Raw genomic sequence first — 27,543 nt, 5'->3', positions numbered from 1 at the left:
GACTTTGATTTTCCTAGTAAATATAGTTCCTAGGATGTAGACAGACTGTGCATCATTTGCAAACAGCGGAAGAACTACCACACTTCAAGCCGTTCAAAAAATTGCTTTTTAGCTCATTCCTTCCCAAAGAGGTTCGCTACTTGGTTCTGCTCTCTGTAACTATGCTTTATTGCTGGATTTCCCAGTTACTCCATCAGTGACCTGCATTCACAAACAATAGAGTTATAAGGAAGGTGGCCCTCTATGATCATCTTTATTACTTCTATAGAATCAATAATAATTTCTAAAGGAATCATTCTTTGTTGAAGGGCAATCTTCAGGCCGTGCATTAGTGTAAGAAGTTTTGCAATTGTGTTGGTAGTATGAGGAATGCCTTTCATGTAACCCACAGCCCAGTCTCCTCTATTATTTCTAAAGACTCCTCCTAACCCTCCTATTCCTGAATTAGTTGTTGAAGCACCATATGTATTACATTTAAAAAACCTGCATCTGGTGGTTCCCACTTCAAGTGAATAATGATTGATTCAACACTTACCCCATGGTGTCCTGCCACATGGTAGTATTCTACAGCTTTATTTATGGCTTGGTTCGCAGAAATTGGATTCTTCTTCTTATCAAACAAATTATGGTTTTTAGTTAGCAGAATATTTCAAAAACAGAAAGAGAAAAGATTCTTCCATGAGATCTTGTTATTGAACTCCATGTTTTTTTAACTTATTCCAGGTGTAGATCCAGGAGGACAAAAAAGGAATGCATGCCTGGTTGGTACAAGCATTTGACAGATTCTACCAGAAGAGTTTATCATTAGGGCATTCAAAGAAGATATGTGAGATATCTTCTTCAGCCACTTCACACAAGAAGAGTTAAGATTAATGTTCAGGCCAATGTGGTGGAGGGACTGACCAATAGGAAGCCTATTGTGATAGAAGAGCCATGTAAAAAAGTTCATTTTGTTGGGAACTTTGAGCTTCCATAACCAACCAAAATGGTCCTCCTCTCTCCAAAATGGTCCTCATCTCTTCCGGTTGGCTCCCAATTGGAGTTAATGAAGGCGTAGGTTGATTTTGCAGTGAAAAAACCATTACTGGTGAGATTTCAAATGATTCTGTCCTCAATAGAAGTGTAGGGAGGGATGAATGTGTTTTGAATGATTTTGATTATGGACTCAGGGAGGGGATATGAGATACCACTAAAATCCCAGTCTCCATTGTTGAACATGGTATTAATTTTGATGGATTCCTCAGGCTCTTGTCAAACCGCAGGTGCGACACACCAGCACAACAACACCAAAAATAGTCTGAAATCAAATTGAAACACAACCGAACCTCCTGGGACCTCATCCAACTATACCAACAAGTCCTAATACCTTACCCAAAACCAAGAATTGATGATCAAGATCAATCTCTTAAGTTCCAAGCCTTCTAACTTCTACAAACATGTCTGAACCATGCCTAAACATTTCGGTTTCCAACCAAACTTCACACACAAGTTACATATTACTAAATGAACCTATTCCAAATCCCAAAAAAACAAACCAAGTCCGATATCATCAAAGTCAACTCATGATCAAACCTATGAACTCTCCAAACTTTTAAATTTCTAACTTTTGGCAATAGTGCCAAAACATCCTAGGAATCTCCAAATCCATATCCGCACATACGCCCAAGTCCATAATCACCATACAAACCTATTGGAACCATCAAATCATTAATCCGAAACCGTCTACTAAGAAGTCAAACTTTGGTCAACTCATAACAACTTAAGCATCCAAAATGAGACTAAGTGCCTCAAATGACTCTCAAATCTTCACGAAGCCAAACTATCCAATTCCGCATGTCACAAAACAACAAACACACATACGAGAAGCATCAAATTGGGGAATGAGGCTCAAATATACAAAAAGATCGGCATGATCATTACATTCTCTCCATCGTAAACAAACATTCATCCTCGAGCGGGTTTTGAATCCTGGAAAGCCAAAAAGATGAGGATATCAGCTCCGCATATCATGCTCGGTCTCCCAAGTCTCCTCCTCGATCGATTGACCTCTCCATTGAACCTTCACTGATGCAATATCTTTCGATCTCAGCTTCCGAACCTGCCTATCCAAAATGGCCACTGACTCCTCTCCATAAGCCAAATTCTCATCCAATTGCACCGAGCTGAAATCCAACACATGTATGTGACTGATCTTCATGGTACTTTCGAAGCATGGAAACCTGAAACAGTAGATGAACTCCTGACAAGCTGGGTGGCAAAGCAAGCTTGTAAGCTACCTCACCCACTCTCTCCAAAACTTCAAATGGACCAATATACCGACGAATCAACTTGCCCTTCTTCCCGAATCTCATCACACCTATCATAGGCGAAACTCTAAGATGAACCTTCTCATCCTCCATGAGAGCCACATCTTGAACCTTCCTATCAACATAACTTTTCTAGTTGGACTGCGTTGTATGAAGTCGCTCCTGAATCAAATTCACCTTCTCCAAAGCATACCAAACCAAATCTGTACCAACAATCTAACCTCACCTTGCTTGAACCAACCAACCAGAGAATGACAACGCCTCCCATATAAGGCCTCATACAGAGTCATCTGAATACTAGACTGGTAGTTGTTGTTATAGGAAAACTCCCATAGAAACTGATCCCACTAGCCTTCGAAATCAATGACACAGGCTCTCAATATATCCTCCAAGATCTGAATAGTCCGCTCAGACTGCCCATCCGTCTAAGGGTGAAATGCAATACTCAACTCTACCTACTTGCCCAACTCACACTCTAAATAACTGTCCAATGCAAAATGATCAGAGTGCCGTGATCCGAGATGATAGAAACAGGTTCACCATGCAAGCGAACAATCTCCCTGATGTAGATCTAACTTCTCTGAAGTGTAGGAAGTCATAAGTTTGTCAATTGATATACAATGACCCATATGGTATCAAACTTCCTCAAAGTCCGTGGCAACCCTACCACAAAGTCCAGAGTTATGCTCTCCCACTTCCAATCCGGTATATCAATCTTCTGAGGCAAACCATCCAGGTTTTGATGCTCATACTTGACCCGTTGACAATTTAAACACCGTGAAACATGCCCATTAATGTCTTTCTTCATCCTCCTCCACCAAAAATGCTGCTTCAAATCACGATACATCTTTGTAGCACCTGAATGAATAGAATACTACGAGCTGTGTGCCTCTTCAAGAATCAACTCTCTCAAGCCATCAACATTAGGAAACAAATCCGACCCTGAAGTTGCAATGCATCATCATCACCAATAGTCACCTCCTTAGCACCACTCGCTGCAATATGTCCTGAAGGACAAACAAACGGGGGTCATCATACAAGTGATCCTTAATGCGCTCAAACAAGGACGACTGTGAAACAATACAAGCAAGGACTCGCTAGGCTAAACAATATCCAATCTCACCAATCTATTAGCCAATGCCTGAATATCCATAGAAAAAGGCCTCTCTACAACTAAAATGAATGCAAAACTTCCCATACTCTCCGCTTTTCTGCTCAAGTCATCCGCTGGCACATTAGACTTACCTGGATGATACAAGATAGTGATATCATAGTCTTTTAACAATTCCACCACCTTCGGTGCCTCAAATTCAAATCCTTTTGCCTAAACAAATGCTGAAGACTCCCATGATCAGTATAAACCTCACAAGACATGCCATATAATAACGCCTCCAAATATTCAGCGCGTGCACAATAGCTGCTAAAGTATCATGAATCGGATAATTTTTCTCATGGGGCTTCAATTGGCGCAACGCATAGGCAATCACCCTACTGTCCTGCATCAACATACAACTAAGGCCAATGCGTGAAGCATCACAATAAATAGTGTGCAACACTGATCCTGAGAGCAATACCAAAACTGGAGCTGTAGTCAAAGCAGTCTTGAATTTCTGAAAGCTCTCCTCACACTCATTAGACCATCTGAATGGATCACCCTTCTGAGTTAACTTGGGCAATAGAGATGCAATAGACAAGAACCTCTCCACAAAGTAATGATAGTAACTAGCCAAACCTAAGAAACTCCTGTGTAGCTGTAGAAGGTCTAGGCTAACTCTGAACTGCTAACCAAGTAAACCTAAGAAACTCCTGTGTAGCTGTAGAATGTGTAGGCTAACTCTGAACTGCCTCAATTTTCTTCGGATCCACCTTCATCCCATTACTACACACTACGTGGCCTAAGAATGCCACTGAATCTAACCAAAACTCACACTTGGAGAATATGGCATACAACTTCTTCTCCCTCAGACTCTGAAGCACTATCCTAAAATGCTGCTCATGCACCCTACAATGGGAATGTACCAAGATATCATCAATGAACAGAATAAAAAAAGAATCCAAATAAGGCTTGAACACACTATTCATCAAATGCATGAAAGGTGTTAGAGCATTTGTCAAGCCAAAAGACATCACTGAGAACTCATAATGCCCGTAGCGAGTCCTGAAAGCCGTCTTAGGAAAGTCCGAAGCTCTAATCTTCAACTGATGATACCCCTGACACCCCGAAGCTAATAAAAGAAATCATCAATGTAAGGCAGTGTATACTTGTTCTTGATGGTAACCTTGTTCAACTGTTGGTAGTCAATACACATCCACATGGAACTATCCTTCTTCTTCACAAATAACACCAGTGCACCCCAAGCAGAAATACTCAGTCGGATGAACCCTTATCCAACAACTCCTGCAACTACTCCTTTAACTCTTTCAACTCAACATGAGCCATGCAATACAGTGGAATAAATATGGACTGAGTGCCCGACACCAAGTCAAATACCGAAATCAATATCCCTATCAGGTGGCATGCTCGGTAGGTCTGGAAGAAACACATCTAGAAAGTTTCTCACTGCGGGGACTAAATCTATGGTAGGAGTATCAACACTAACATCTCTCACAAAAGCCAGATACGCCAAATACCCCTTCTTAACCATCCATTGAGCCTTTAGAGAATATATAACTATACTAGGAATGTGACCTAAAGAACCTCTCCATTCTAACCTCGCTATGCGTGGCATAGACAACATCACGGTTTTAGCGTGACAATAAAGAATAGCATGATACAGAGATAACCAATCCATACCCAATATCACCTCAAAATCCACCATATCCAATAACAACAGGTCCACCTTCATCTCATAACCACAAATAGTGACCACACAAGATAGCGATCGATCCACAATAATAAGATCCCCCACCTACGTGGACACATAAATAGGAACATCAAGAGAATCACGTGGAATATCCAGACAAGAAGCAAAATATGATGACATATAAGAATAAGTAGAACTAGGGTCAAATAATACTGAGGCATCCCTGTGGCACACTGAAACAATACCTGTGATCACAACATCTAAAGCAATAGCCTATGGCCTGGCCGAGAATGCATAACGACAGGCCTGTTCTCCACCTGATTGACCTCCCCCTCTAGGAAGACCTCGAACAGACTGGCTTCTACCCTTATATGTCTGTGCGGGTGGTGTAGCTGCTGGCCATTGACTGGGTGCCCTGACGTGGTACACTGCTCAGAAAACTGGGGCAATCCCTCTTGAGATGACTCAAGTCTCCACAGTCAAGAAACCTCTCATCTGATGTGGTACACTACTATATTACTACCCTTGAGAACATGAATACCTGCCCGAAAAACCTTGGCGGAGTACGATATGAGCTTTGTGCTGGCAATGCACTGAAAGACGACTGGACTGGGTAAGCATTGTATGAACATGGATGACTGAAAAACCATGAGGAACCTGATGAGATGACTGAACATGCTTGAAAGAACGACCTCTATTGTGATGCCCCTAGACTCCAAATGAGGCACTACTGAAGCCACCTGAACCACAGAGCCTCTTGGCATCCCGCTCCTCTCTCTTCTCAGTCTCGATCTCTCAGGCCATACCATATAAGATACCAAGTTGAGGCCCTCAATGAACATTTTGACCCTCTCCCTCTTAGTAGGGACCCGCAATACAACATCTCATGCCAACTCTATGAACCTCATCTCATACTGAGTCACGATTATGCCCTCCTAGTGTGGATGCTCAAACTCACTACGCACCTCAATTTTGTGAGTGTGTGGAATAAACTTCTCCAAGAAGAGATTTGAGAACTAAGATCATGTGAGTGGTGCTGCGCCAGCTGGTCTGCGCAACTCATAAGTCTGCCACTATCTATATGTTTGCCCCTTCAACTAAGATCTGTATGTTTTTTTGGAAGGTAGTAAAGTCAATCCCATTCGAATCCACTATACCCAAAGTGCGTAGAATCCGATGACACTGATCAAGGAAACCTTGTGTTTCCTTAATAGGCTCTCCACTGAACTGGGGAGGATAAATTCTCTAAAATCTCTCAATCCTCTTCTGCTCGTCAGTAGTCAAGGCTGGCCTAATCTTGGGCTGAACTGCAATGGCTAGATGCACCGGCGAAACCCCTGATATATGATAACCACAAGCCAGCTGCTCTAGTGTGTGCGCGATGGGAGTCTGGGCTCCTCCCTTAGTATGTGAGCTAGATGATGCAACCATAATCATACCCGACTGAGTCAAACTCTCATACATGCTCAGGATATGAGCCAAAGTCTCCTTGTTACTCTCACGACCCAAATTGATAGGCCGCGGCGGGCACTCGGTACCTTATTCAACCAAGTACCAACATAATGTATCTTTCGTATCATTCTATCATAGGTAAATGAACCGGAGTAAAGCATGAGTGAATACAAACTTATACATATGACATACTCACCTATAAGACCAAAATTATACTGAATATAGGCCAACAAGGCCGTACAACCTTTCACGTACACGACATATGTCTACAAGCCTCTAAGAGTACATAAATATCATAAAGGTCGGGACAGGGCCCCACCATACTAATCAATACATGTCCTAATCATACTGACCACATAAGCAACTCCGGAGCAAATGGAGCGTACCAACACCTTCCGCTGAGCTGATAGCCTACTTGGAGGACTCTCAACCTGTCTATCGGGACCTGCGGGCATGAAACGTAGCGTCGCCCGGAAAAGGGACGTCAGTACAAATAATGTACCGAGTATGTAAGGAATGAAAATCAGTAAACAATAGACATGAGAGAAACATGGAGTAAAAGACTCGACATGTATGTCTGAATAACTCTGTGAATCATTAATATTTACAATGTCATGCATATGCATATAAATGCCATACCATGCTTAGGTATATGCGTTCATAACATCATCAAGCCTCTGAGGGCATCCCATCATATCATCTCGGCCACTGTGGGCAAATCATCAACGTATACCAGTTGATCAGGTGGTGGTGCGTATATAATGCCGTAACCTTTTCCCATATCCCATATACATATAATGTACATATATATGCGTATATAATACCATCTGATCATGGGTCAATGTACATGTATAAATGAATGCAATGCATGAGAAGTACGCAATAAAATCTCTCGGAACATCATAAGACCATTATGCCTCTGATTAATATCATGAAATAAACTTTATCAACTTACGTATTTTCTGAGATGCATGAACAGATGATAGAATAATAAGACACATGGGGAATCAAGAATATAGGCACCTCTAGTATTTTTATGAATAGAGTCATTTATGAAAGTTGCATATTTTGCTCATTTCATTTGTATCATTTGGACCATGCCAAAAGGAAAGAAGGGATAGCCTTAACATATCTGGGTCGATTCTCTTGACAATCCCTCTAACACCTGTCTTTTGCAAAAAAAACACGTGACAGCAAGATCGGAGTAGGAAAAAATCCGTGATATTCTTGAGAAAGATTGCACCGTACTCCCTTAAAATTGCAACATCTCACGTTGCTAAGATGCTAAGAGATCTTGTCTGAATTTTGTTTCAATAAAGTCACGTTACTAAGGATGCTAAGATGCAAATTTTTGTTTGAATTTGCTGAAGTGAATTAGAGACTTTACTAAGATGTTAAAGAGATATCAACCTCTCTTTAAGATGCCAAATCTCTCTTTTAAATTGATATATGTTCTTAAGATGCCAAATCTCACGTTCTTATCATTTGATATATGTACATCTCTAATTTAGAGGGGCCGTATATTGGGATAGGTATGGGCCCCACTTCATGTGGTGGCTTAATCACATAATCCTTAATCTTGCCACATAATCCATAATGACTTAAGAGTCATAAATCTTGGGGTGGCTTGCTGCCACGTGGGGGGGGGGGGTTAATCTTATTCAATTTCTTTAATTAATCACCCAACAATTTCTTAATTAACTAGGTAATCTCCCATTACCTAATAATTAACCAATTACCCACATAATTAAGAATTATCTCAACTTACTAAAAATACTACTCACTTTTAACATATCTTATACACCTCATTATCATGATCATGTAGTATCTTGTATGGCACAAGTCCATAAATACGGGTATTATAGCTTGGACCGTATTTTATCTCAAAATATCAAACTTCGACGAAACTCATTTCTTCGATTTGCTTACCCTCTCCCCTTCACGAATTTACTTATCACTTGTTTGAAATAGCGTAATGCTTATAATCTTCAAAAAAAAAATCTCACTCCCGGACTCTCGTCGATTAACTTATGACGAAACTTTAACATATGGAAATACGGAATGTAACATCTCATTTCCGAGCTTTCATCAATTTATTTATGGCGTACTTTCACATACGAAAACATGGGATGTAACAGTTACACCCCATATTTTTGTACATAAAAGTACATCGTAAGGCGGTTGATGAAAGCTCAGAAGGAATGAAATCCCTCTACAAGAATAAGGAAGGTTTATCGAAGTCTTAAGTAAGTTAAGTTGAATGAGACTTGGAAAAAATCAAATGAGATAATGGATACATAAAATATGGCTGCTTGCTTACCGAGATACTTGTTTGAGCTACTTGCTTACCCGTCCTACTAACTTGAGCTACTTAACACATGTCGTGACTATTAAATGAGGGTAAGATACATGTCTAAGTGAATTAGGGCAGCATGTGACACCTATTAATTAACCAAGCAGGTGACAAGTAGGTGTGTCACCTACTTGCTAAAAGGGAAGGCCCAAATTAGTCCACCTAAATGGACATGTGTAGGTTAGCCAAGAGGGCCCTTTTAGGGGCTGAATCAAGTCATATATCCTCATAATATCCAAGTAGTAGAAACTAAAGAGAGCCACAAAATTCTCTTCCAAATTGACCTACTCCAAACTCTCAAGACGTTATTGATAATCTTCTTCTTCTTTCAATTCAAGTTAAAGGGTAATCTCCAATCTTGAAGGATCCGATGTGAAGCAAGTTAATGGCCATCAAGGGAAATATACTACCATTGTTTCATCCCTATAAGATCTGATATAGGTAAGAAAATCCCCCCTCCTTCATATATTTGAGTTTATCTAAGTTCTAGCTAGGATGTTTGGTGAAAGACTTGTGAAGTAGGGCTGGAAATTGAGTTGAAGTTGTTGTGGTGTTATGGACTGTTTGGAGTAGTTTCACATTATTATATGGCTGTCATATAAGAGTATTGTCTTGGACATGTTGTGTTTAATCTTATTGGTGCGTTAACTAAGTTGTGGGAGTAAGAATTGATGAAGTAATAATCTAAAAATCAGTTTTCAGTTGTTGTAATTTGTGGACTGTTAGGAGTTCATTTTTATGTGGTGTTGTGGCTTCAAAATCAGTATGTATAACTTGATTATATTATGGTTGTCATTATTGAAGTGTATTCAAGTTCTAGCTAAGTTATAGGGATGGAAAAGCGCAAAGTAGCACTTGGCTGTTGTATGAGATTGTGTGGACTATTTTGGTGATGTATTGCGATGGATATAAGGTTGGATATTGATGTAATATGTTTTTTGATATTTTGGACATGTTGGTCTTGTTTTTGGATTTGAGGAAAGTGAAAAGAATAAGGGGAGGAGCTGTCCAAAATTTCGTAGATGAGCTAGTCGCTCATTTGTGTTGAGTTCTAGCTTCCGTAAGCTTAACAATGGTCCCTTATTGTTTGTTGTAGATTAAAGTACTAACGGGATGAACGAATGTCGTATGGTTAGGTAAACGGCAAAGGTATGTTAAGGCTATCCCTTCTTTCCATTTGGCATGATCCATACGATATAAACGAAACGAGCAAACACATAACTTTCATAAATGCCTCTATTCATAGAAGCATAAAGATGCCTGTGTTCTTGATTCCCCATGTGTCTTATTATTATATCTTCTGTTCATGGGTCTCAAAAAAATACGTAGTTGATAAAATTTATCCGAAGGCATATTGTTTTATGACATTCCGAGAGATCTTATTGACTTACTTTTCATTGCATTCATTTATATGTACATTGACCCATGACCAGATAGCGCTATATATGTGTGTGTGTGTGTGTGTGTGTGTATATATATATATATATATATATATATATATATATATATATATATATATATATATATATATATATATATATATATATATATATATGGGGTATGAGGAAAGGTTATGGCATTATATACGCATCACCACCTGATCAGCTGTTATACGTTGATGATTTCGCCCATAAAGGCCTATATATATATATATATATATATATATATATATATATATATATATATTATGAGGGCCGGTTATGGCGTTATATATGCATCACCACCTGATCAGCTGGTATACGTTGATGATTTCGCCCACAGAGGCCGAGATGATATGATGGTGTCACGACCCAAACCGATGGTCCGCAACGGGCACCAGGTGCCTTACTCAACCGAGTACCAACGTTACATATCATTCTTATCGTACTGTCATTGGCAAATGGGCAAAACGGGCCGTCATGGGCTAACCAGAATAAATATAAGGGAATACTCAATATAAGACGGCCCAATCTGACATAAAAACTTATACATGTGACATAGGGCCTATAAGACCAAAATTACACTGAACATATGTAACACCCCGGAAAATTTCGAAGTACTTAAGTGTAAAGCCCGGTAAAATTTGCAAAAAAAATAATGTTTCATGGTACCGGACTAGGCTTACGTGTTTGAGAATTGTAGAAATTGTTCGGCTCGAACTTTTTGAGTTGAACAATGCACCGGAAAGTAAAGGAAAATGTTTGGCAAAAAAACGCATTTATACGGTCCATTATGCGACCGCAGAATCACTCTGCGGACCGCATAATGGCCGTAGAGTGAGGCAGTTAATTGGGCAAGTGGAAAGCAATTATGCGGTCGACTATGCGACCGCATAATTGTTATGCGGTGCACTATGCGACCGCAGAACAGTTATACGGACCGCATAGTGACCGTAGACACAGACAAATTTTTGGTCATTTTGGGCACCAATTATGCAACCGGTATGCGGTCCGCATAACCATTATGCAGTCGCATATACGACCGCAGAACCCGTTCCGGAGCTCCATTATTTTTTGAATTTTAAAACCCGACCCTACTTCGTTAAATACACGTAAAGGGTTATTTTTGAGCAAATATTCTGATGTTTTAGAGAGAAAGGAGAGTGTTTTAGAGAGAGAGAAAACCCTAGGCTAATTATTCATCAAATCTTGCTCAAATCAGGAAAACCCACAAGTTCTTCATCTAAGAGGTAAGGTTCCATACCCTAGTTTCGAATTTCGAATTTGGGTAGAAGATGGTTGATTAGGAGTATGATTCTTGGGTATGAGAGTATTATCTATACATGCATGTACCAAAAATATTTGTGGGAAGATTGTTGAGCTTAAATAAGTAAGGATTGGGTTGTGTAGTGAAAGAAATCTTGTAGAAGAATCTTGTGGTTAAATTTGCACACCTAGTATTTGATAAAATGCTCAAAAGAGCTGAGACCATGAATATCTTCCTAATTGTTGTTAAATTTTGTTATGTCTCAAAATAGATTGGGATTGCTAGAATTTTCGGAACGTTGTAGTAATTTAAGGAAAGCTCAATTGAGGTATGTTGGCTAAACTTTCTCTCTTGGAGTTGAATTCCATAATGTTTCCGTGAGTTTTAAAGTATGGGTTGCGTATTAAAATGTTGTGGCTTGAATCGTATTTCAAATGAAAGCTAGTATGCCAAATTGTGTGAGAAAATCTCAATATTCTTAAGACTCTTAATTGCTCATATGTGTATCTAAAGTCTTGATTGGGAATGTCTTATTGTTGATAACCTATAAAGATGGTTGGAAGTGAAATCAGTGAATTGGGAATATAAAGTGTGGCCAACGTGCCAATAGTGAAAGTTATACTTGTGACCAATGGTGCTAATAAAATGAGATAATGTGAGAAAGATTATGAAATGAGCTTTGACTCAACTGTTCCAAAATTGACTTCGACAATATAATCGGCTAAAAGTTTATGAACTCAAGTGATGCCCATATATGGCTGTTTTAGCTAATGCTATGCTTTGTTAGCCTTTTTCAATGTGTTTTGCATTCTTACATATTCATGAGTGAAAATTGTGTATAATTTTAACTTGTGCTTCGACTGCCAATCATTTTACTCCATTTATTGGAAAGAAATCTATTGTGTTTAAAGCCTTCATTACTAATGAACTTAAAGTTGTGATTTTCGGAATATTCTACTTGTTGATAATTATGGTGATAATCTATGAAAGGGAAGAAATGAAAGTGTCGAATATGAAATACGGCCATTGCGCCATGAATAAAGAACCATATGTATGGCCAAGAGAGCCAATGAAATAATAAGGTTGTAAGTGGTTGAAAGTACGGATTAAGTGATATGTGGTGTGAAAGGTTATGAGATGTATGTATTTGTACTTTGTTTCCAATGTGATATGAAATCATGTGGACGGTCTATGAAATGCATAGGTACATTATGTTATGAAATCCTGTGGACGGTCTATGAAACGCATAGGTACATTGTGTTATGAAATCCTGTGGACGGTCTATGAAACGCATAGGTACATTATGTTATGAAATGCATAGGTACATTGTGTTATGAAATCCTGTGGACGGTCTATGAAACGCATAGGTACATTGTGTTATGAAATCCTGTGGACGGTCTATGAAACGCATAGGTACATTGTGTTATGAAATCCTGTGGATGGTCTATATAACGCATAGGTACATTGTGTTATTAAATCCATTATGATATGAAATCCTGTGGACGGTCTATGAAACGCATAGGTGTATTGTGATATGAAATCCTGTGGATGGTCTATGAAACGCTTAGGTGTATTGTGATACGAAATCCTATGGACGGTCTATGAACGCATAGATACATTGTGTTATGAAATCCATTGTGATATGAAATCCTGTGGACGGTCTATGAAATGCATAGGTGTATTGTGATATGAAATCCTATGGACGGTGTATGAACGCATAGGTACATTGTGTTATGAAATCCATTGTGATATTAAATCTTGTGGAAGGTCTATGAAATGTATGTGTGCATTATGTATAAGAGGTATAGGTGTACGGTATGAATAAACACTATGGATGGTCTACGAAACACATAAGTGTATAATATGATATGTGAACACTAAGGAAGGTCTAATGAGACACATTATAGGTGCCCCTTTTGTTGTCCTTGTTTGTACAGGTTGTTTCAATTACATTATATTATGTGTTCCACATATAGATCATGTGTGCATTCTATTTTGAAAGAGGATTTCTAGCGATACATACTAGTGCTATTTGACAGTACTAACGTCCCTTTTGCTGGGGGCGCTGCATCTTTAATGGATGCAGGTGGTTCTATAGTAGGTGACATTGATCAGTGATAGCAGTGCACTCTTTTCAGCTGATTTGTGAGCCCCACTTCATTTTGGGGTCATGTATCTTTTGTTTCTCATGTACTTTGTGGTTGAGGTATAGCCGGGGCCTTGTTGCCGGCATTTCCATATTACTCTTCAGTTGTACTTAGAGGCTCCGTAGACAGTTTGTGGATGGTATTTGATGTTGGGAATTGGATTAGAAATGTTGGTATTTGGCAAAATATTTTTTATTAAATCTATAAACTCGTACTATTTTGGAAATATGGAATGATGCTGTTAATGGGAATGAAATGGAAGCAGTTAATGAAATCTTTTCAGTATTTGATTAACGGAGTACATCTCCTCTTTATTCACAGATGAATTTGGGTAGAATAAAATCTAACAGGCTTGCTCAGTCGGGTTCACTCGGTTGAGCGTCGGTCGCGCTCCTCGATTTTGGGGTGTGACAACATAGGCCGATAAGGCCGTACATTCTTTTACATACTCGACATATGTCTACAAGCATCTAAGGATACATAAATATCATAAAGGTCGGGACAGAGCCCCACTGTACCAATCAACATATGTCCTAATTATACTGACCAATAGCAACTTCGGAGCAAACGGAGCGCACCAACATCTTCCGCTAAGCGGATAACCTACTTGGAGGATTCTTGACTTGTCTATCGGGACCTGCGGGCATGAAACGCAGCATTCTCAGGCAAAGGGACGTCAGTACAAATAATGTACCGAGTATGTGAGGAATGAAAATCAGTAAACAGTAGACATGAGAAAAACATGGAGTAAAAGACTCGACATGTATATCTGAATAACTCTGTGAATCATTAACATTTACAATGTCATGCATATGCATATAAATGTCATACCATGCTTAGGTATATGCATTCATAACATCATCAAGCCTCTGAGGGCATCCCATCATATCATCTCGGCCACTGTGGGCAAATCATCAACGTATACCAACTGATCAGGTGGTGGTGCATATATAACACCGTAACCTTTTCCCATATCCCAAATACATATATATACATACATATATGCATATATAACGCCATATGGTCATGGTTCAATGTATATGTATAAATGAATGCAATGCATTAGAAGTACGTCAGTAAAATCTCTCGGAATGTCATAAGACCATGCCTTTGATCATTATGCCTTTGATTAATATCATGAAGTAAACTTTATCAACTTACGTATTTTCTGAGACCCATGAACAAATGATAGAAAAATAGGATACATAGGGAATCAAGAAAATAAGCATCTCAAGCATTTCTATGAATAGAGTCATTTATGGAAGCTGTGCGTTTGCTCGTTTCATTTGTATTATTTGGATCATGCCAAAAAGAAAGAAGGGATAGCCTTAACATACCTGAGCCGAGTCTCTTGACAGTCCCTCTAACACACGTCAATTGCGACAACATGTAACGGCTGTCGAAGTAGGGGAAAATTCGTATGATATTCTTAAAAAAGGTTGTACCGTACTCTCTTAGAATTGCATTTTACGTTACTGTAGCGTTATGAAATTTCACATGAATTTATGTTGAGAATCCCATCCGTCACTTGTTGAATTTTTTACTGAAGTGATTCACGTTACTAGTGAAAAGTATGATCTTTGTTGAAGCATTTCATCCGTTAGTAAGTGTGATGATCCTCCTTCATTTGGTGATTTTAGAGAAGGCATTTTGTATTAGTAGGTGTGGGCCCCACTTGTGATGACTAAGCCACAAAGATTCCTCCAAATGTGCCACTTTTTATGTGACTTTAAAAGTCACCATTTGGCTTTGATGTGCTGCCACGTTGGGAGATGTATTTCTTATCCAAATATTTAAATTAATTATCCACTAATCACTTGATTAACTTATTAATCTCCCATTAACCAATAATTAACTAATTACCCATATAATTAAGAGTTATCTCAAATTACTTAAAATACTACCCGCTTTTAACATACCTTATACACCTTACTATCATGGTCATGTGGTGCCTTGTATGGTACTAGTCCATAAATACCGGGTATTATAACTCAGACCGTATTTTATCCCAAATTGTCAAACTTCGACGAAACTCGTTTTCTTCGATTCGCTTACCCTCTCACCGTCATAAATTTACTTATCACTTGTTTGAAATAGCATAATTCTTATAATCTCTAAATAATCTTGTCGTTGAACTGATGTCTATTATCTTACGACAAATTTAACGTATAATACTACAAACATCGTCGTAATATAATACTGTGGGGCGTAACATCATCCCCCCCTTTGGAACATTCGTCCTCGAATGTTGACTGATGCACTTATCATTTTCACAACTTATGTCTTCCGAATACTTTAGTACTCTCCTTGCCATCTAGGAAACTGTTCTGTGAATAATTCCGAAGGCCAGGGCATTCCCCCCTTTAGGCCTCTTTTTCACATCACGGCCTGTGGTCGAAATCCTTCCAATCATGTAACTCTTGCTACCTTTTATTATGTAGCCTGTACGACTTTGACCTCATAAGTGCGGCTATGCGACTCTTCTTTCCTTTTTCCCTTAGCTGATCCCTAGGCCTCACTTTGTAAACATATACAGAGCTTGACAAGATGTCCCTCTGGGCATCTATAGGTATACTGAAGTTCTTCGCTCGATACTTTGTCGAACTTACGAATATTGCTATATCTTATTTCATAGGCCAGGTTATCTATCCAAATGACTTTACTGCATTTAAGTAGGTCATAATATATACCATAACTCTTGCCTCGATTTATCATTACTGAGGTCTGCTACCAAACTCCCTGTTACGTTCGTTGCTTATCCCATATGTATAAATTTATGTCCTTTAATGCTTCCTCATTACTGTTCATCTTAAGAATTCACTGGTGTTATTAAGGCATCGTTTGATTCCGCATATGGGGGTTTGAATGTAGATTGTTCAGATTTCAGCACGCTTAAGTGCATGTTTTTTCTTTTATAGTCATTTTTCTGAATTGGTCCGGTTCATAAATGTTGTACAGAGTTTTGAAATTACTAAGAAATTGATCACTATAAATATTCCGTTCATAAATGTTGTACAAAGTTTTGAAATTATTAAGACATTGATCACTTCAAAAATTCATGTTAATGTCATCTTATATGATTCCATTACTAATGACTACTTCCATCCAACCTCCATGGAACAACTGTCATTGCTACTCAACCACTGACCGTATCCACGTGCGGCATTACAACACTCCCACAATTGCATAACTATCATTGATGACCTTTGCTATTAGCTTATTGACCGTGCCTCAGCAAATAAATAGTTTATGCTTATGATATTCTTTAGTATTTTGGAGATTATGTAACTATCATGAAATCCCCTTTTCTTTCTTCAATTCATTATTCAATTGAAGGCCCAAACGTCATCCTTTATCTATCACAATTACACCCTCATTCTACTACCAGGGCAGTATTCCATCTCTTCTAAATGCTACTAGTCTTAGACTCCTTTGAGTTCATTCAGGCTATACTGAGCTTTTTATATCTTAGAGAAACCATCAGCTCTCTTGTTTTCTTGGGCTTAATCCCGAGGACTTATCCATTTTCGTTACCTTCTCACTCGCCTTTTCTTATCCTTACTCCTTTCTTCCTAAAATCTTGTCGCTCTACCATACTTTAGCTTGCGACCTACACATATCCATTTATACTACTCGCAACCTTCCTTTAACTTGCTTGCACCATGAATTTTCTTGTGTTATTATGGAACATCAAACGAGATATCGCATCGTCTCTAACTCTTCTTTTACCCTCTTAACTAGACCTCTCGATGCCTAGAAACCATAGGCTGGAAGATATGCCACTGACGACGCCGCTATCATTCTTGGATATTGAATCCTCGCGCTTCTAGCCTTCTATTAGAAGTATGGACCATTCACAATCTTCTGCATTTGAGTATTTCGTACGTTGTTCACCTTTACCTTACTTACCTTAAAGTCTCACATCACAACTTCTATCTCTTTCATGACCTTCCTTCCACATAGGTATAATTCACATCCACAACTTGAACTTCTATTATAATACTTGTACCTCTTTACATGATTCGGTGAGAGCTTCGTACTGACTTCTTATGAGGCTGGTACTTTTCTAACTGGCTTTATCGTAGGGTCGTTATAGAATATGGTTGTTTTACTTTCTCTCTTGTACCTCTGATATTAAGAGTGATCCTGCAATGTTCTCAATCACAATTTCTATAATTTTCTGGGTCCAATAATCAGACTCCTGATTTACTTGGTTGATGTAACTCTTTAGTTTCCTCTTCCTTCTGATCAGCCTTTATGTAGGCTTAAGCTATCTTCCGATCTGCGGCTCCTGGTATTAGTTATTACTTTGGCCTTTCATGGGCGTTATGGAATATCCATGATACAATCTTCTAACAACTCAATCCTTTGTCTATGCCCCGGGCTCAATTCTTTCTTTTAACTTATACCGGAGTCTTCTATGTCTATACGATTGTCAACATATATGCTGCATGTATAAAACTCCGAACTCTTAAGTGCGTTCATAATGTACTCTGGGTCATTAATCGAATAATTCCTTTCGTTCTTTCACATCTTTCTTTAAACGTAAGCTATTACTTTTCCTGATCTTTCTGTCCCCTTGTTGCGTGCATACTTAACTTATCTTAGTTCCCACGCATGCCGGAATTTTCGTGCAACTCATATGATTTCGAATATCACTTGATTTTACTTCCCGTTCATTAGCCACGGTAGGTGCCACTTCCTTATAGTGCATACAATGTTGTAGCGAGACAGGTTTTTTTTACAAGACCATTTCCTCTTTAGGTCACTGTACTTAGGTTGAAGCCTTCTTCCTTATTCCCTCAGCTAGTCTTTTCATTGTAGTACTTAGGGAGGACCCTCTGACTCTTGTAAAGCCGCGAGCTTATTACATCGTATATTCGACGGACCTTTTGATGTCCTTCCTTGCCTATAATTATCCGTAGTTACTTACTTCCATACTCATGTGCTTGTACGGTTGCTTCAGAACTGAAGTTTTGACTGTCTTTCCAGTGGGACTCTCTTTTATTTTCGTAACACTCATACGGTACCTTTAACTACCCCAACTCCTATCTGAATATTTCTCGAGGATTACAATATCATAACTGCGAGGTTGAATTCACTATGTTGGGGATCTCGCACGATCTGTTAATTTGTCTGTATTATCTTGTCTAGACATAACTAGGCTCTTCCTGAATCAACTACTAACTACTCGTTGGCCCCTTCGCATATCAATATTCCGCGAAATTTTTCTTGGGTCATTTTCTTTGCCTTAACTTACGTCTCGCACTAGCTCCTTATCTATCAATAACATCTCGGGCAGGAACCCTTACTTCCTCTCCTTGACGTCGTGTTTGCATAATGTTCTGGAATCGTAACATATCAGGTGGTGGTGCGTATATAACACCGTAGCCTTTTCCCATATCCCATATATACATAGATATACATATATACTCGTATATAATGCCATCTGGTCATGAGTCAATGTACATGTATAAATGAATGCAATGCATAAGAAATACATCAATAAAATCTTTCGGAATATCATAAGACTATTATGCCTTTGATTAATATCATGAAGTAAACTTTATCAACTTACGTATTTTTTGAGACCCATTAACAAATGATAGAATAATAGGATATATGGGGAATCAAGAAAATAAGCATCTCTAGTATTTCTATGAATAGAGTTATTTATGAAAGCTGTGCATTTGCTCGTTTCGTTTGTATCATTTGGATCATGCCAAAAAGAAAGAAGGGATAGCCTTAATATACCTGAGCCGATTCTCTTGACAGTCCCTCTAACACACGTCAATTATGACAACACGTAACGGCTGATCGAAGTAGGAAAAAATTCATATGATATTCTTAAAAAAGGTTGTACCATGCTCTCTTAGAATTGCATTTTATGCTACTGTAGCGTTATGAAATTTCACATGAATTTATGTTGAGAATCCCATCCATCACTTGTTGAAATGTTTGCTGAAGTGATTTACGTTACTAGTGAAAAGTATGATCTTTGTTGAAGCATTTCATCCGTTAGTAAGTGTGATGATCCTCCTTCATTTGGTGATTTTAGAGAAGGCATTTTGTATTAGTGGGTATGGGCCCCACTTGTGATGACTAAGCCACAAAGATTCCTCCAAATGTGCCACTTTTTATGTGACTTTAAGAGTCACCATTTGGCTTTGATGTGCTGCCATGTTGGGAGATGTATTTCTTATCCAAATATTTGAATTAATTATCCACTAATCACTTGATTAACTTGTTAATCTCCCATTAACCAATGATTAATCAATTACCCACATAATTAAGAATTATCTCAAATTACTTAAAATACTACCCGCTTTTAACATACCTTATACACTTTACTATCATGGTCATGTGATACCTTGTATGGTACTAGTCTATAAATACCGGGTATTATAGCTCGGACCGTATTTTATCCCAAATTGTCAAACTTCGACGAAACTCGTTTTCTTCGATTCGCTTACCCTCTCACCATCACGAATTTATTATCACTTGTTTGAAATAGCATAGTACTTATAATCTCCAAATAATCTTGTCGTTGAACTAATGTCTATTATCTTATGACAAATTCAACGTACAATACTACAGGGTGTAACATCGTCGTATTATAATACTGCGAGGCATAACAGATGGGATGCCCTTAGAGGCTTGATGATGTTATGTACGCATATCCCTATGCATGGTATGACATTTACATATATGCATGATATAATAAATGTTTCACGATTCACAGAGATATTCAGACTTATATGTTGAGTTCTTTACACCATGTTTCTTTCATGCCTTACATACTCGGTACTTTATTTTTACAGATGTCCCTTTTGTCTGGGAACGCTGCGTTTCATGCCCGCAGTTCCCGATAGACAGGTTGACAGTCCTCCTAGTAGGCTATTAGCTCAGCGGAATGTGTTGGTGCACTCCACTTGCTCCGGAGTTGCCTATTTGGTCAGTATGATTTGGACATGTATTGATTGGTATGGCATGACCCTGTCCCGACCTTTATGACGTTTATGTACTCTTAGAGGCTTGTAGACAGATGTCATGTATATGGATACTTGTATGGATTTATCGGCCTATGTTTTGAGTGTACAAATGATCATGTCGGCCTTATAGGCCCGTATGTCAAGTGTATAAGTTTCTATATTATGTTGGGTTGTCCTATGTCTAGTATTCCCTTATATTTTATTTTAGTTATCTCATGATGGACCTTCTGGCCCATTTACCTATGATGGTGTGATAAGAAAGATATGTTACGTTGGTACTCGGTTGAGTAAGGCACCGGGTGCCCGTCGCAGCCCTCCTAACATCCAGGTGTAGAAATACGTTCCTCAGGTGCCTGAGTTAGTCCCACCCGCTTAACATGATCAAGAATCTGCTCCTCAACGGGTGCTATAGGTGGCTCCATAGTGGCTTCTCTAGCAAGGCCCTTATCTGCGGTGCATGGCCCACCTCTGCTTCTGCCTCGACCCCGGCCTCTCACGTCTCTGGCCTAGGGTACAGGTGCCTCCTAAGCTGCTCCAAAAGAACATGTTCTCACCTTATGTGAGAAAATAGAAGAGCAATGGTTCAAACTTTGGGATAAACAAATCTGTATGATAAAGAATGAAAGAAAGCAAAGTTTTTCTAATAGTCCCATAGCCTCTCGAAGATAAGTACAAACTTCTCTTTACCGATCTGCAAGACTACTAGACTTGCTCATGACTCGTGGAATCTATGCACCTAAGGCTCTGATACCAAGCTGTCATGGCTCAAAACCACCACCAATTGTGATGGCGCCTAAACCACTTGCTTCGCAATCCAATCATAAAAGAACAACGAAATAAGATAAAAGTAACAGAATAAATGAGTCTTAGAGTCAAATAACCATATGTAGAAACCGAGTCGATACATAAATCCCAAGAAACTGGTAACACTAAGTCATGAGCTCTAACATATGAATACAAGTCTGACAATACATGTAGCAATTCCTTTGGGAGGGTACTACTTACGAAACAATGCTAATTTATTACTTATAACATTCAGAAGATATTAATCTAAAAAGACATTCATTATAATTTAGTAGCGAAAATAGGCCCATGAGATACAGGTTCAAAGTGCTATATATAAAAAGAGTATCAATATAATGAGATACAACCCTTCTTGAATAATCAACACGTTAAAGCAACTTCCTCACGAAATTATACTTTTCGTTCGACATCATTGCAGGTTCGTATTGTACATGAATTTCAAACTAGCGGGTATAAAGAAAAAACTAGTCTTCTCCTTTGTACATATTTACAAGACAAAGTGTAAATTTAGCATATTACAAGACTTGAGTTATTAACACACCTTAAAATAGCAAAATAAGTCACCAAATTCAAGTTACAAGCTTATGGTCTCGAGATACAACAAGCCTCCAAATTACATGCATAAGTGTGACATATAGATCATGTACAAGTCCTAAAACTATACAAAAGCTAGATGCATATGCAAATGTGATCTCCACAAAAGCTCCCGAAAGGTCTACTCCAAAAGGACCTCATTAAATCTCTTCTTGCACATTACCTACAATAGAAAATAACTATCGCTAAGCATAAAGCTTAGTGGCATATAAACATTAGTCTTGGAGCCATTAGATTCTCCAAATCCCCATTTTCAGTAATATGTAGCTCAAATAAAATATAAATTTAAAGCAAGTAAGGAAATATATCAAAAGTATCGAATATCAAACCTTGAAGTGTTTCCAAATATCAATATCAATGTTCAAGATTCAAGTGCCAAGAAAGCGTATAACATCAATTCAAGAGAGTTTGTCAAATATCTAATTTCGCCCAATATGTACGTCATGCCATCACACTAAGCATAATCAGATATCAAGATGGACCGAAGTCCCAAATAAAGTAGGGTCAAAACCCAATAGTCAAGAGAATCAAGAACCATATTAAAAATGGCTTTTTAGTTCTTACTTAACACAAATAAATTTCATAATTTAAGACGAACCACAAATCCAAAGTCAAGATGGCAAAAGATCCGAATCAAGAGGCATGCCGAGATGAGTGACAAAGTCACTGCCACAAGAAGGACAAATTCCCAACAAGAATGTAAAATGATCATGCAATATGTACAAGTGGTGATTTAGCGAATATCTTACAATATTGAGATAATACCAATATAACGATATAAAGTGAAGAGAAAGGAAGAAAAAGTTCAAGTTATTTCCAAGTATCCAACAAGTTAGAGATTTCAAGATCAAGTTTATACAAAAACCTTGGTGTTTTATCACAAAACAGTTCTACCACAATTTGAGGACATTCGAATCGTTTACGCTATAGACCAATCAAATCCGTCCACTTCCTCAAACACTTCCCCTTAGATTTTGCAAGGGTTTATATACCTAAAATATATAATCAAATATCTATATAAGTTTAGTGATTTCAACATGTTGAACTAAATATGATATCAGTGAAAATCACTCTAACATTTTAAAACAGAAATTCTGGACAGTACCACTATCTTGTGTTGTGGCTCATTTTTGAAGATGTAGACAGAAATATTAGAATTTGTCGTCTTCATGAGAGTTGTAGTTATATGTCGTAGAGTTCCAGGGATTCTTGAATTACTCAATATCTGTTTCAGACAAAATATTATGCTCAAAAGACTATCGGTAGTACATGGAGGGTTTGTAAAACAGAAAATCTGGGCAGCACCTGCCTTGTACTTCATCACCCCTTTTAGGGTAAATACAAGAAAAACTAGGTGTTGGAGCCAAAACAAAAGTTATAGATCTATGAAATAAATTTCCAGAAAAGTTTGTCTCACTCTAAAAGGAGATTAATACAAGAAAATATAACAAAACTACTAACAACTGTCTAGTATAAAAATGGGTTTAGTAACTCACCACGAAAGAGTGGAGCACAACTTACCACAACAGAGAGGAGCAACTTGTGGTTTAACAAGCACAATATTTGATGATTGGCTTAGTTGAAGAACCGGGAGGTTTTAGTGTAATATTTCTAAAGACAAGAAGGAGAGATGATTGACGTTTTCTTTGTCATGAAGGAATGAAATGAGAGGTGCTCACAGAAAGTTGTGTCAGAAAAGAGATATGTATTACTTAGATAAGGATAAAGAATTGGGACTGCCCAAAATACTTATTTCCTATTCTATTTCTTACTAATTTAACAAAAATAATAACAAGGATGTTCTACATAACAAAACCATGTCACCTCCTTTTAAATATGACCACAATGTAAAATAAGCAATTTTTAAATATCGTCAAATTCTAGTTTAGGAAGTGCGAAGTAAAATATATCCTCATTATATAGATGGTCAATTGAGAATGAAAATATTAGTCTAGAAACTTTGGGGGTATTACAACTCTCTCCCCCTTAAATAAATTTCATCCCAATATTTTTCTTATACTAGTCCCGTAAAAAATGTGGATATTGAACTCTCATATCCTTTTCTCGCTCCCAAGTAACTTCCTTGCCAGAATGATTTCTCCAAATGACTTTTACGAAGGATATTCTCTTATTTCTAAGCTCTTTATATCACACACTAAGATTTGGATAGGTTCTTCTTCATATATCAGATCAGGATTGACCGCAATAGATTCAACAGGAAGAACATGAGATAGATCTGAGCGGTATCTTCTAAGAATAGAAATATGGAAGACGTAGTGGATCTTATCTAACTCTGGTGAAAGAGCTTAGTTATATGCAACTAGACTAACTTTCTCAAGTACTTCATAAGGTCCAATAAATCAAGGACTAAGTTTCCCTTTTTGATCAAATCTCATAATCTTCTTCCATGGAGAAACCTTTAAAAATACCTTATCCCCGACTTGATGCTTAATTTCACGACTCTTAAGATCAACATAAGACTTTTGTCTATCTGAAGCAATTTTTAAGCGATCCTTGATGATTTTTACCTTATCTTCAGTTTGTTGCAAAATTTCAGGACCAACCAATTTTCTTTCTCCAACCTTATTCCAACAAAAGAGGAGTTCTACATTTTCTTCCATATAAAGCTTTATAAGGAGGCATGCCTATACTTTATTGGTATCTATTATTGTAAGAAAATTCCTTTCAGGACTAAGTGTTTGTCCCTACTACCCTCAAACTCAATAATGCAAGCTCAAAGCATATCTTCCTAGATTTGTATTACCCTCTCAGACTGGCCGTCTGTTTGAGGATGGAAAGAAGTACTAAAGTTCAACCTGGTACCAAAAGTTTCTTGCAAGCTAGTCCAAAATCTTGATCAGATACAATAGAAACAGGGATCCCATGCAACCTCACTATCCCGTTGATGTACAATTCTGCTAAGCGTTCAAGTGAGTAGTCCATTCTGATTGCCAAGAAATGTGCACTCTTGGTTAGCCTATCAACTTCAACCCAAATTGCATCATGATTTTTTTGAGTGCGTGGTAGCCCATAAACAAAGTCCATCGTTATTCTTTCCCATTTCCACTCTGGTATCGACAAGGGTTGTAGCAAACCTGCTGGGACTTGATGCTCGACCTTTATTTGTTGACAAATCAAGCATTTAGAGATAAACTCTACAATTCATTTCTTCATACCGTTCCACCAGTAGTGTTCTTTGATGGTTTTACATTGTAGTGCCTCCGAGATGCATTGCATATGGTGAAGTGTGTGCTTCACTCAGAATTTCTTTCCTCAATTTATCATTTTTAGGAACACATAACCTATTTTGATAAAGTAGGACACCATCCTCCCTCAATTTAAAATCAAGTTTTTCTCCATTTTGAACTTCTTTGATCAGTTTCACAAGCTTCTCAACCAACTTTTGTGCTTCTTTTGCCTGTTCAAGTGGAACTGGCTTGACTTGCAAACTAGCAAGAATAGAACCATCAACTTTAAATGCAAGACAAGCATTCATGGCTCTTAAAACAAGAAGCAAAGGCAAAGGACTTAGAGATAAACTGGCAAAGTGTCACGCCCCAAAATCGGGGAGCGTGACCGACGCTCAACCGAGTGGACCCGGCCAAGCAAGTCTATTAGATTTTCTTCTACCCAAACTCATCCATGAATGAAAAAAATACATATTTTCAATAATTATACAAAAGGTGTTCATGTCTACAATGCCAATTCATTACCAATAGTTTCATCATATTTAGATTCTCAAATGGAACAAGTAATACAACCACAACATGATATAGTTTGACTTTTCCAACACCAATACACAACCCACACTATATCTACGGAGCCTCTAATAGATACAAATGAGTACTATGATAATGTTGGCAACAAGGCCCCGGCTATACCTCAAACACAATGTACGAGGAACAAAAGATACATGACCCCGAAATGAAGTGGGGCTCACCAAGTCAGCTGGGAAGAGGATGCACCGCTATCACTTATCAATGTCTCCTACTGTGGAACCACCTACATCTATTAAAGATGCAGCGCCCCGGTAAAAGGGACGTTAGTACATATGAAATAGTACTAGTATGAATGATAAAACACCCTTTCAATAGAATGATAAATATTACAAACAAGAATATCATAATATCAATGTAAGCCTTAAACAACATCAAACCTCAATTTAGGATCAAGACAAAGTTCAAATTAATTTCCATATCTCACATTGGGAGATTTTTAGTATCAATATACCATTATTCACAATACCAATACCACCGTACTCTCAGTACGGAGTCCGATCACGATCCGATCGGCTAGGCTATCTCATTAGAGACATCAACCACAATTACACTCAATATCAATACCACCGTCTTTAACATGAAGTCCGATCATGACCCGATTGGCTGGGCTATCCATTAGGGACATCAACCACAATCATCATTTCAATTACAATTTCCAGCACAATCACCACCATGTGTGCGGCATGGTGTCAGATCACGACCCGATCGGCTAGGCTGTCTTATTCGAGACATCAACCTTTTTATATTAATCATCACTTTTCATACTTCTTTCACATCTTTTCATTTTATTGGCACTAATGGCCATAATTATAAAATTATTCTTGGCACGTTGGCCGTATTTAGTATTTCGTGCTCCCCTTTTCACTTTCAAACATCAACATTATCATCACCAACAACAATAATTCAAATCAAGGTGTGTAGTACACCTGTGAGCAATTAAAAGTCTAAGGCACATAGAGATATTTCAAAAAATCTGGCATAATAGCCTTCGTTTGGACTTGACTTGAAGTTAAAACATTATTAATGCACATCCCATATTTTTATCACATCCTCAATTGATAACATAACATGAATAAAGTATTTGGGATACTTATTGAACATATATCTTTCAACCCAATCTTACTCGGAATAGACAATTTTTATAATGAACCGCTCGGGACTTGCATAAATTACATGAATGTCGTGGGATTCAATTCTAAGAGAAGAGTTTAACCAACATACCTCAATTGAGCTTCCTGAAACTCTAAAATATTTCAGAATTCTTAGCAACTTCAATCTATTGTAGAAATATAATAAATTGAACTAATTAGGAAGATTATCATGGTTATAGCTCATTTGAGCATTTAATCAAACACTAAGTGTGCATTAAGGTTTCAAGGTCCTTTTTATGGAGGATTCCATCATCCCACAACCCATTCCTTACCATTTTTAGCTCACAATCTTCCTACACCCTTTGATAACACATGCATGTAAGATGGACAACTCTCATGCCCAAAATTATCTTGCTAATTACCCAATTTTAGACAAAATTCGAAATTGAGGGTTAGGGTGTAGAATCTTACCTCTAGGATGAAGACCTAGTGAGTTTCCCTTCTTAATCTTCCAAAATTTGAGCAAGACTTGATGA

At 38.0% G+C, this 27,543-nt stretch overlaps 1 protein-coding gene across 1 annotated transcript; it reads right to left on the bottom strand.

The window, feature by feature from the left end:
- Nucleotides 1–159: 159 nt before the first annotated feature.
- Nucleotides 160–25,182, bottom strand: LOC142166781 (uncharacterized). Its single transcript, XM_075226038.1, has 5 exons — nucleotides 24,954–25,182; nucleotides 3,430–3,551; nucleotides 3,285–3,376; nucleotides 2,060–2,219; nucleotides 160–201 (listed from the first exon to the last, which is right to left on the bottom strand). The coding sequence occupies exons 1-5, from the start codon at nucleotides 25,180–25,182 to the stop codon at nucleotides 160–162; spliced, it is 645 nt and encodes a 214-aa protein (XP_075082139.1).
- Between the last annotated feature and the right edge of the window lie 2,361 nt (nucleotides 25,183–27,543).

The sequence above is a fragment of the Nicotiana tabacum genome, chromosome 2 (assembly GCF_000715075.1).
Source record: "Nicotiana tabacum cultivar K326 chromosome 2, ASM71507v2, whole genome shotgun sequence".
NCBI lineage: Eukaryota > Viridiplantae > Streptophyta > Magnoliopsida > Solanales > Solanaceae > Nicotiana > Nicotiana tabacum.
Note: the sequence above shows the minus strand (reverse complement) of the source record. Positions and strands in the feature narration are given on the sequence as shown.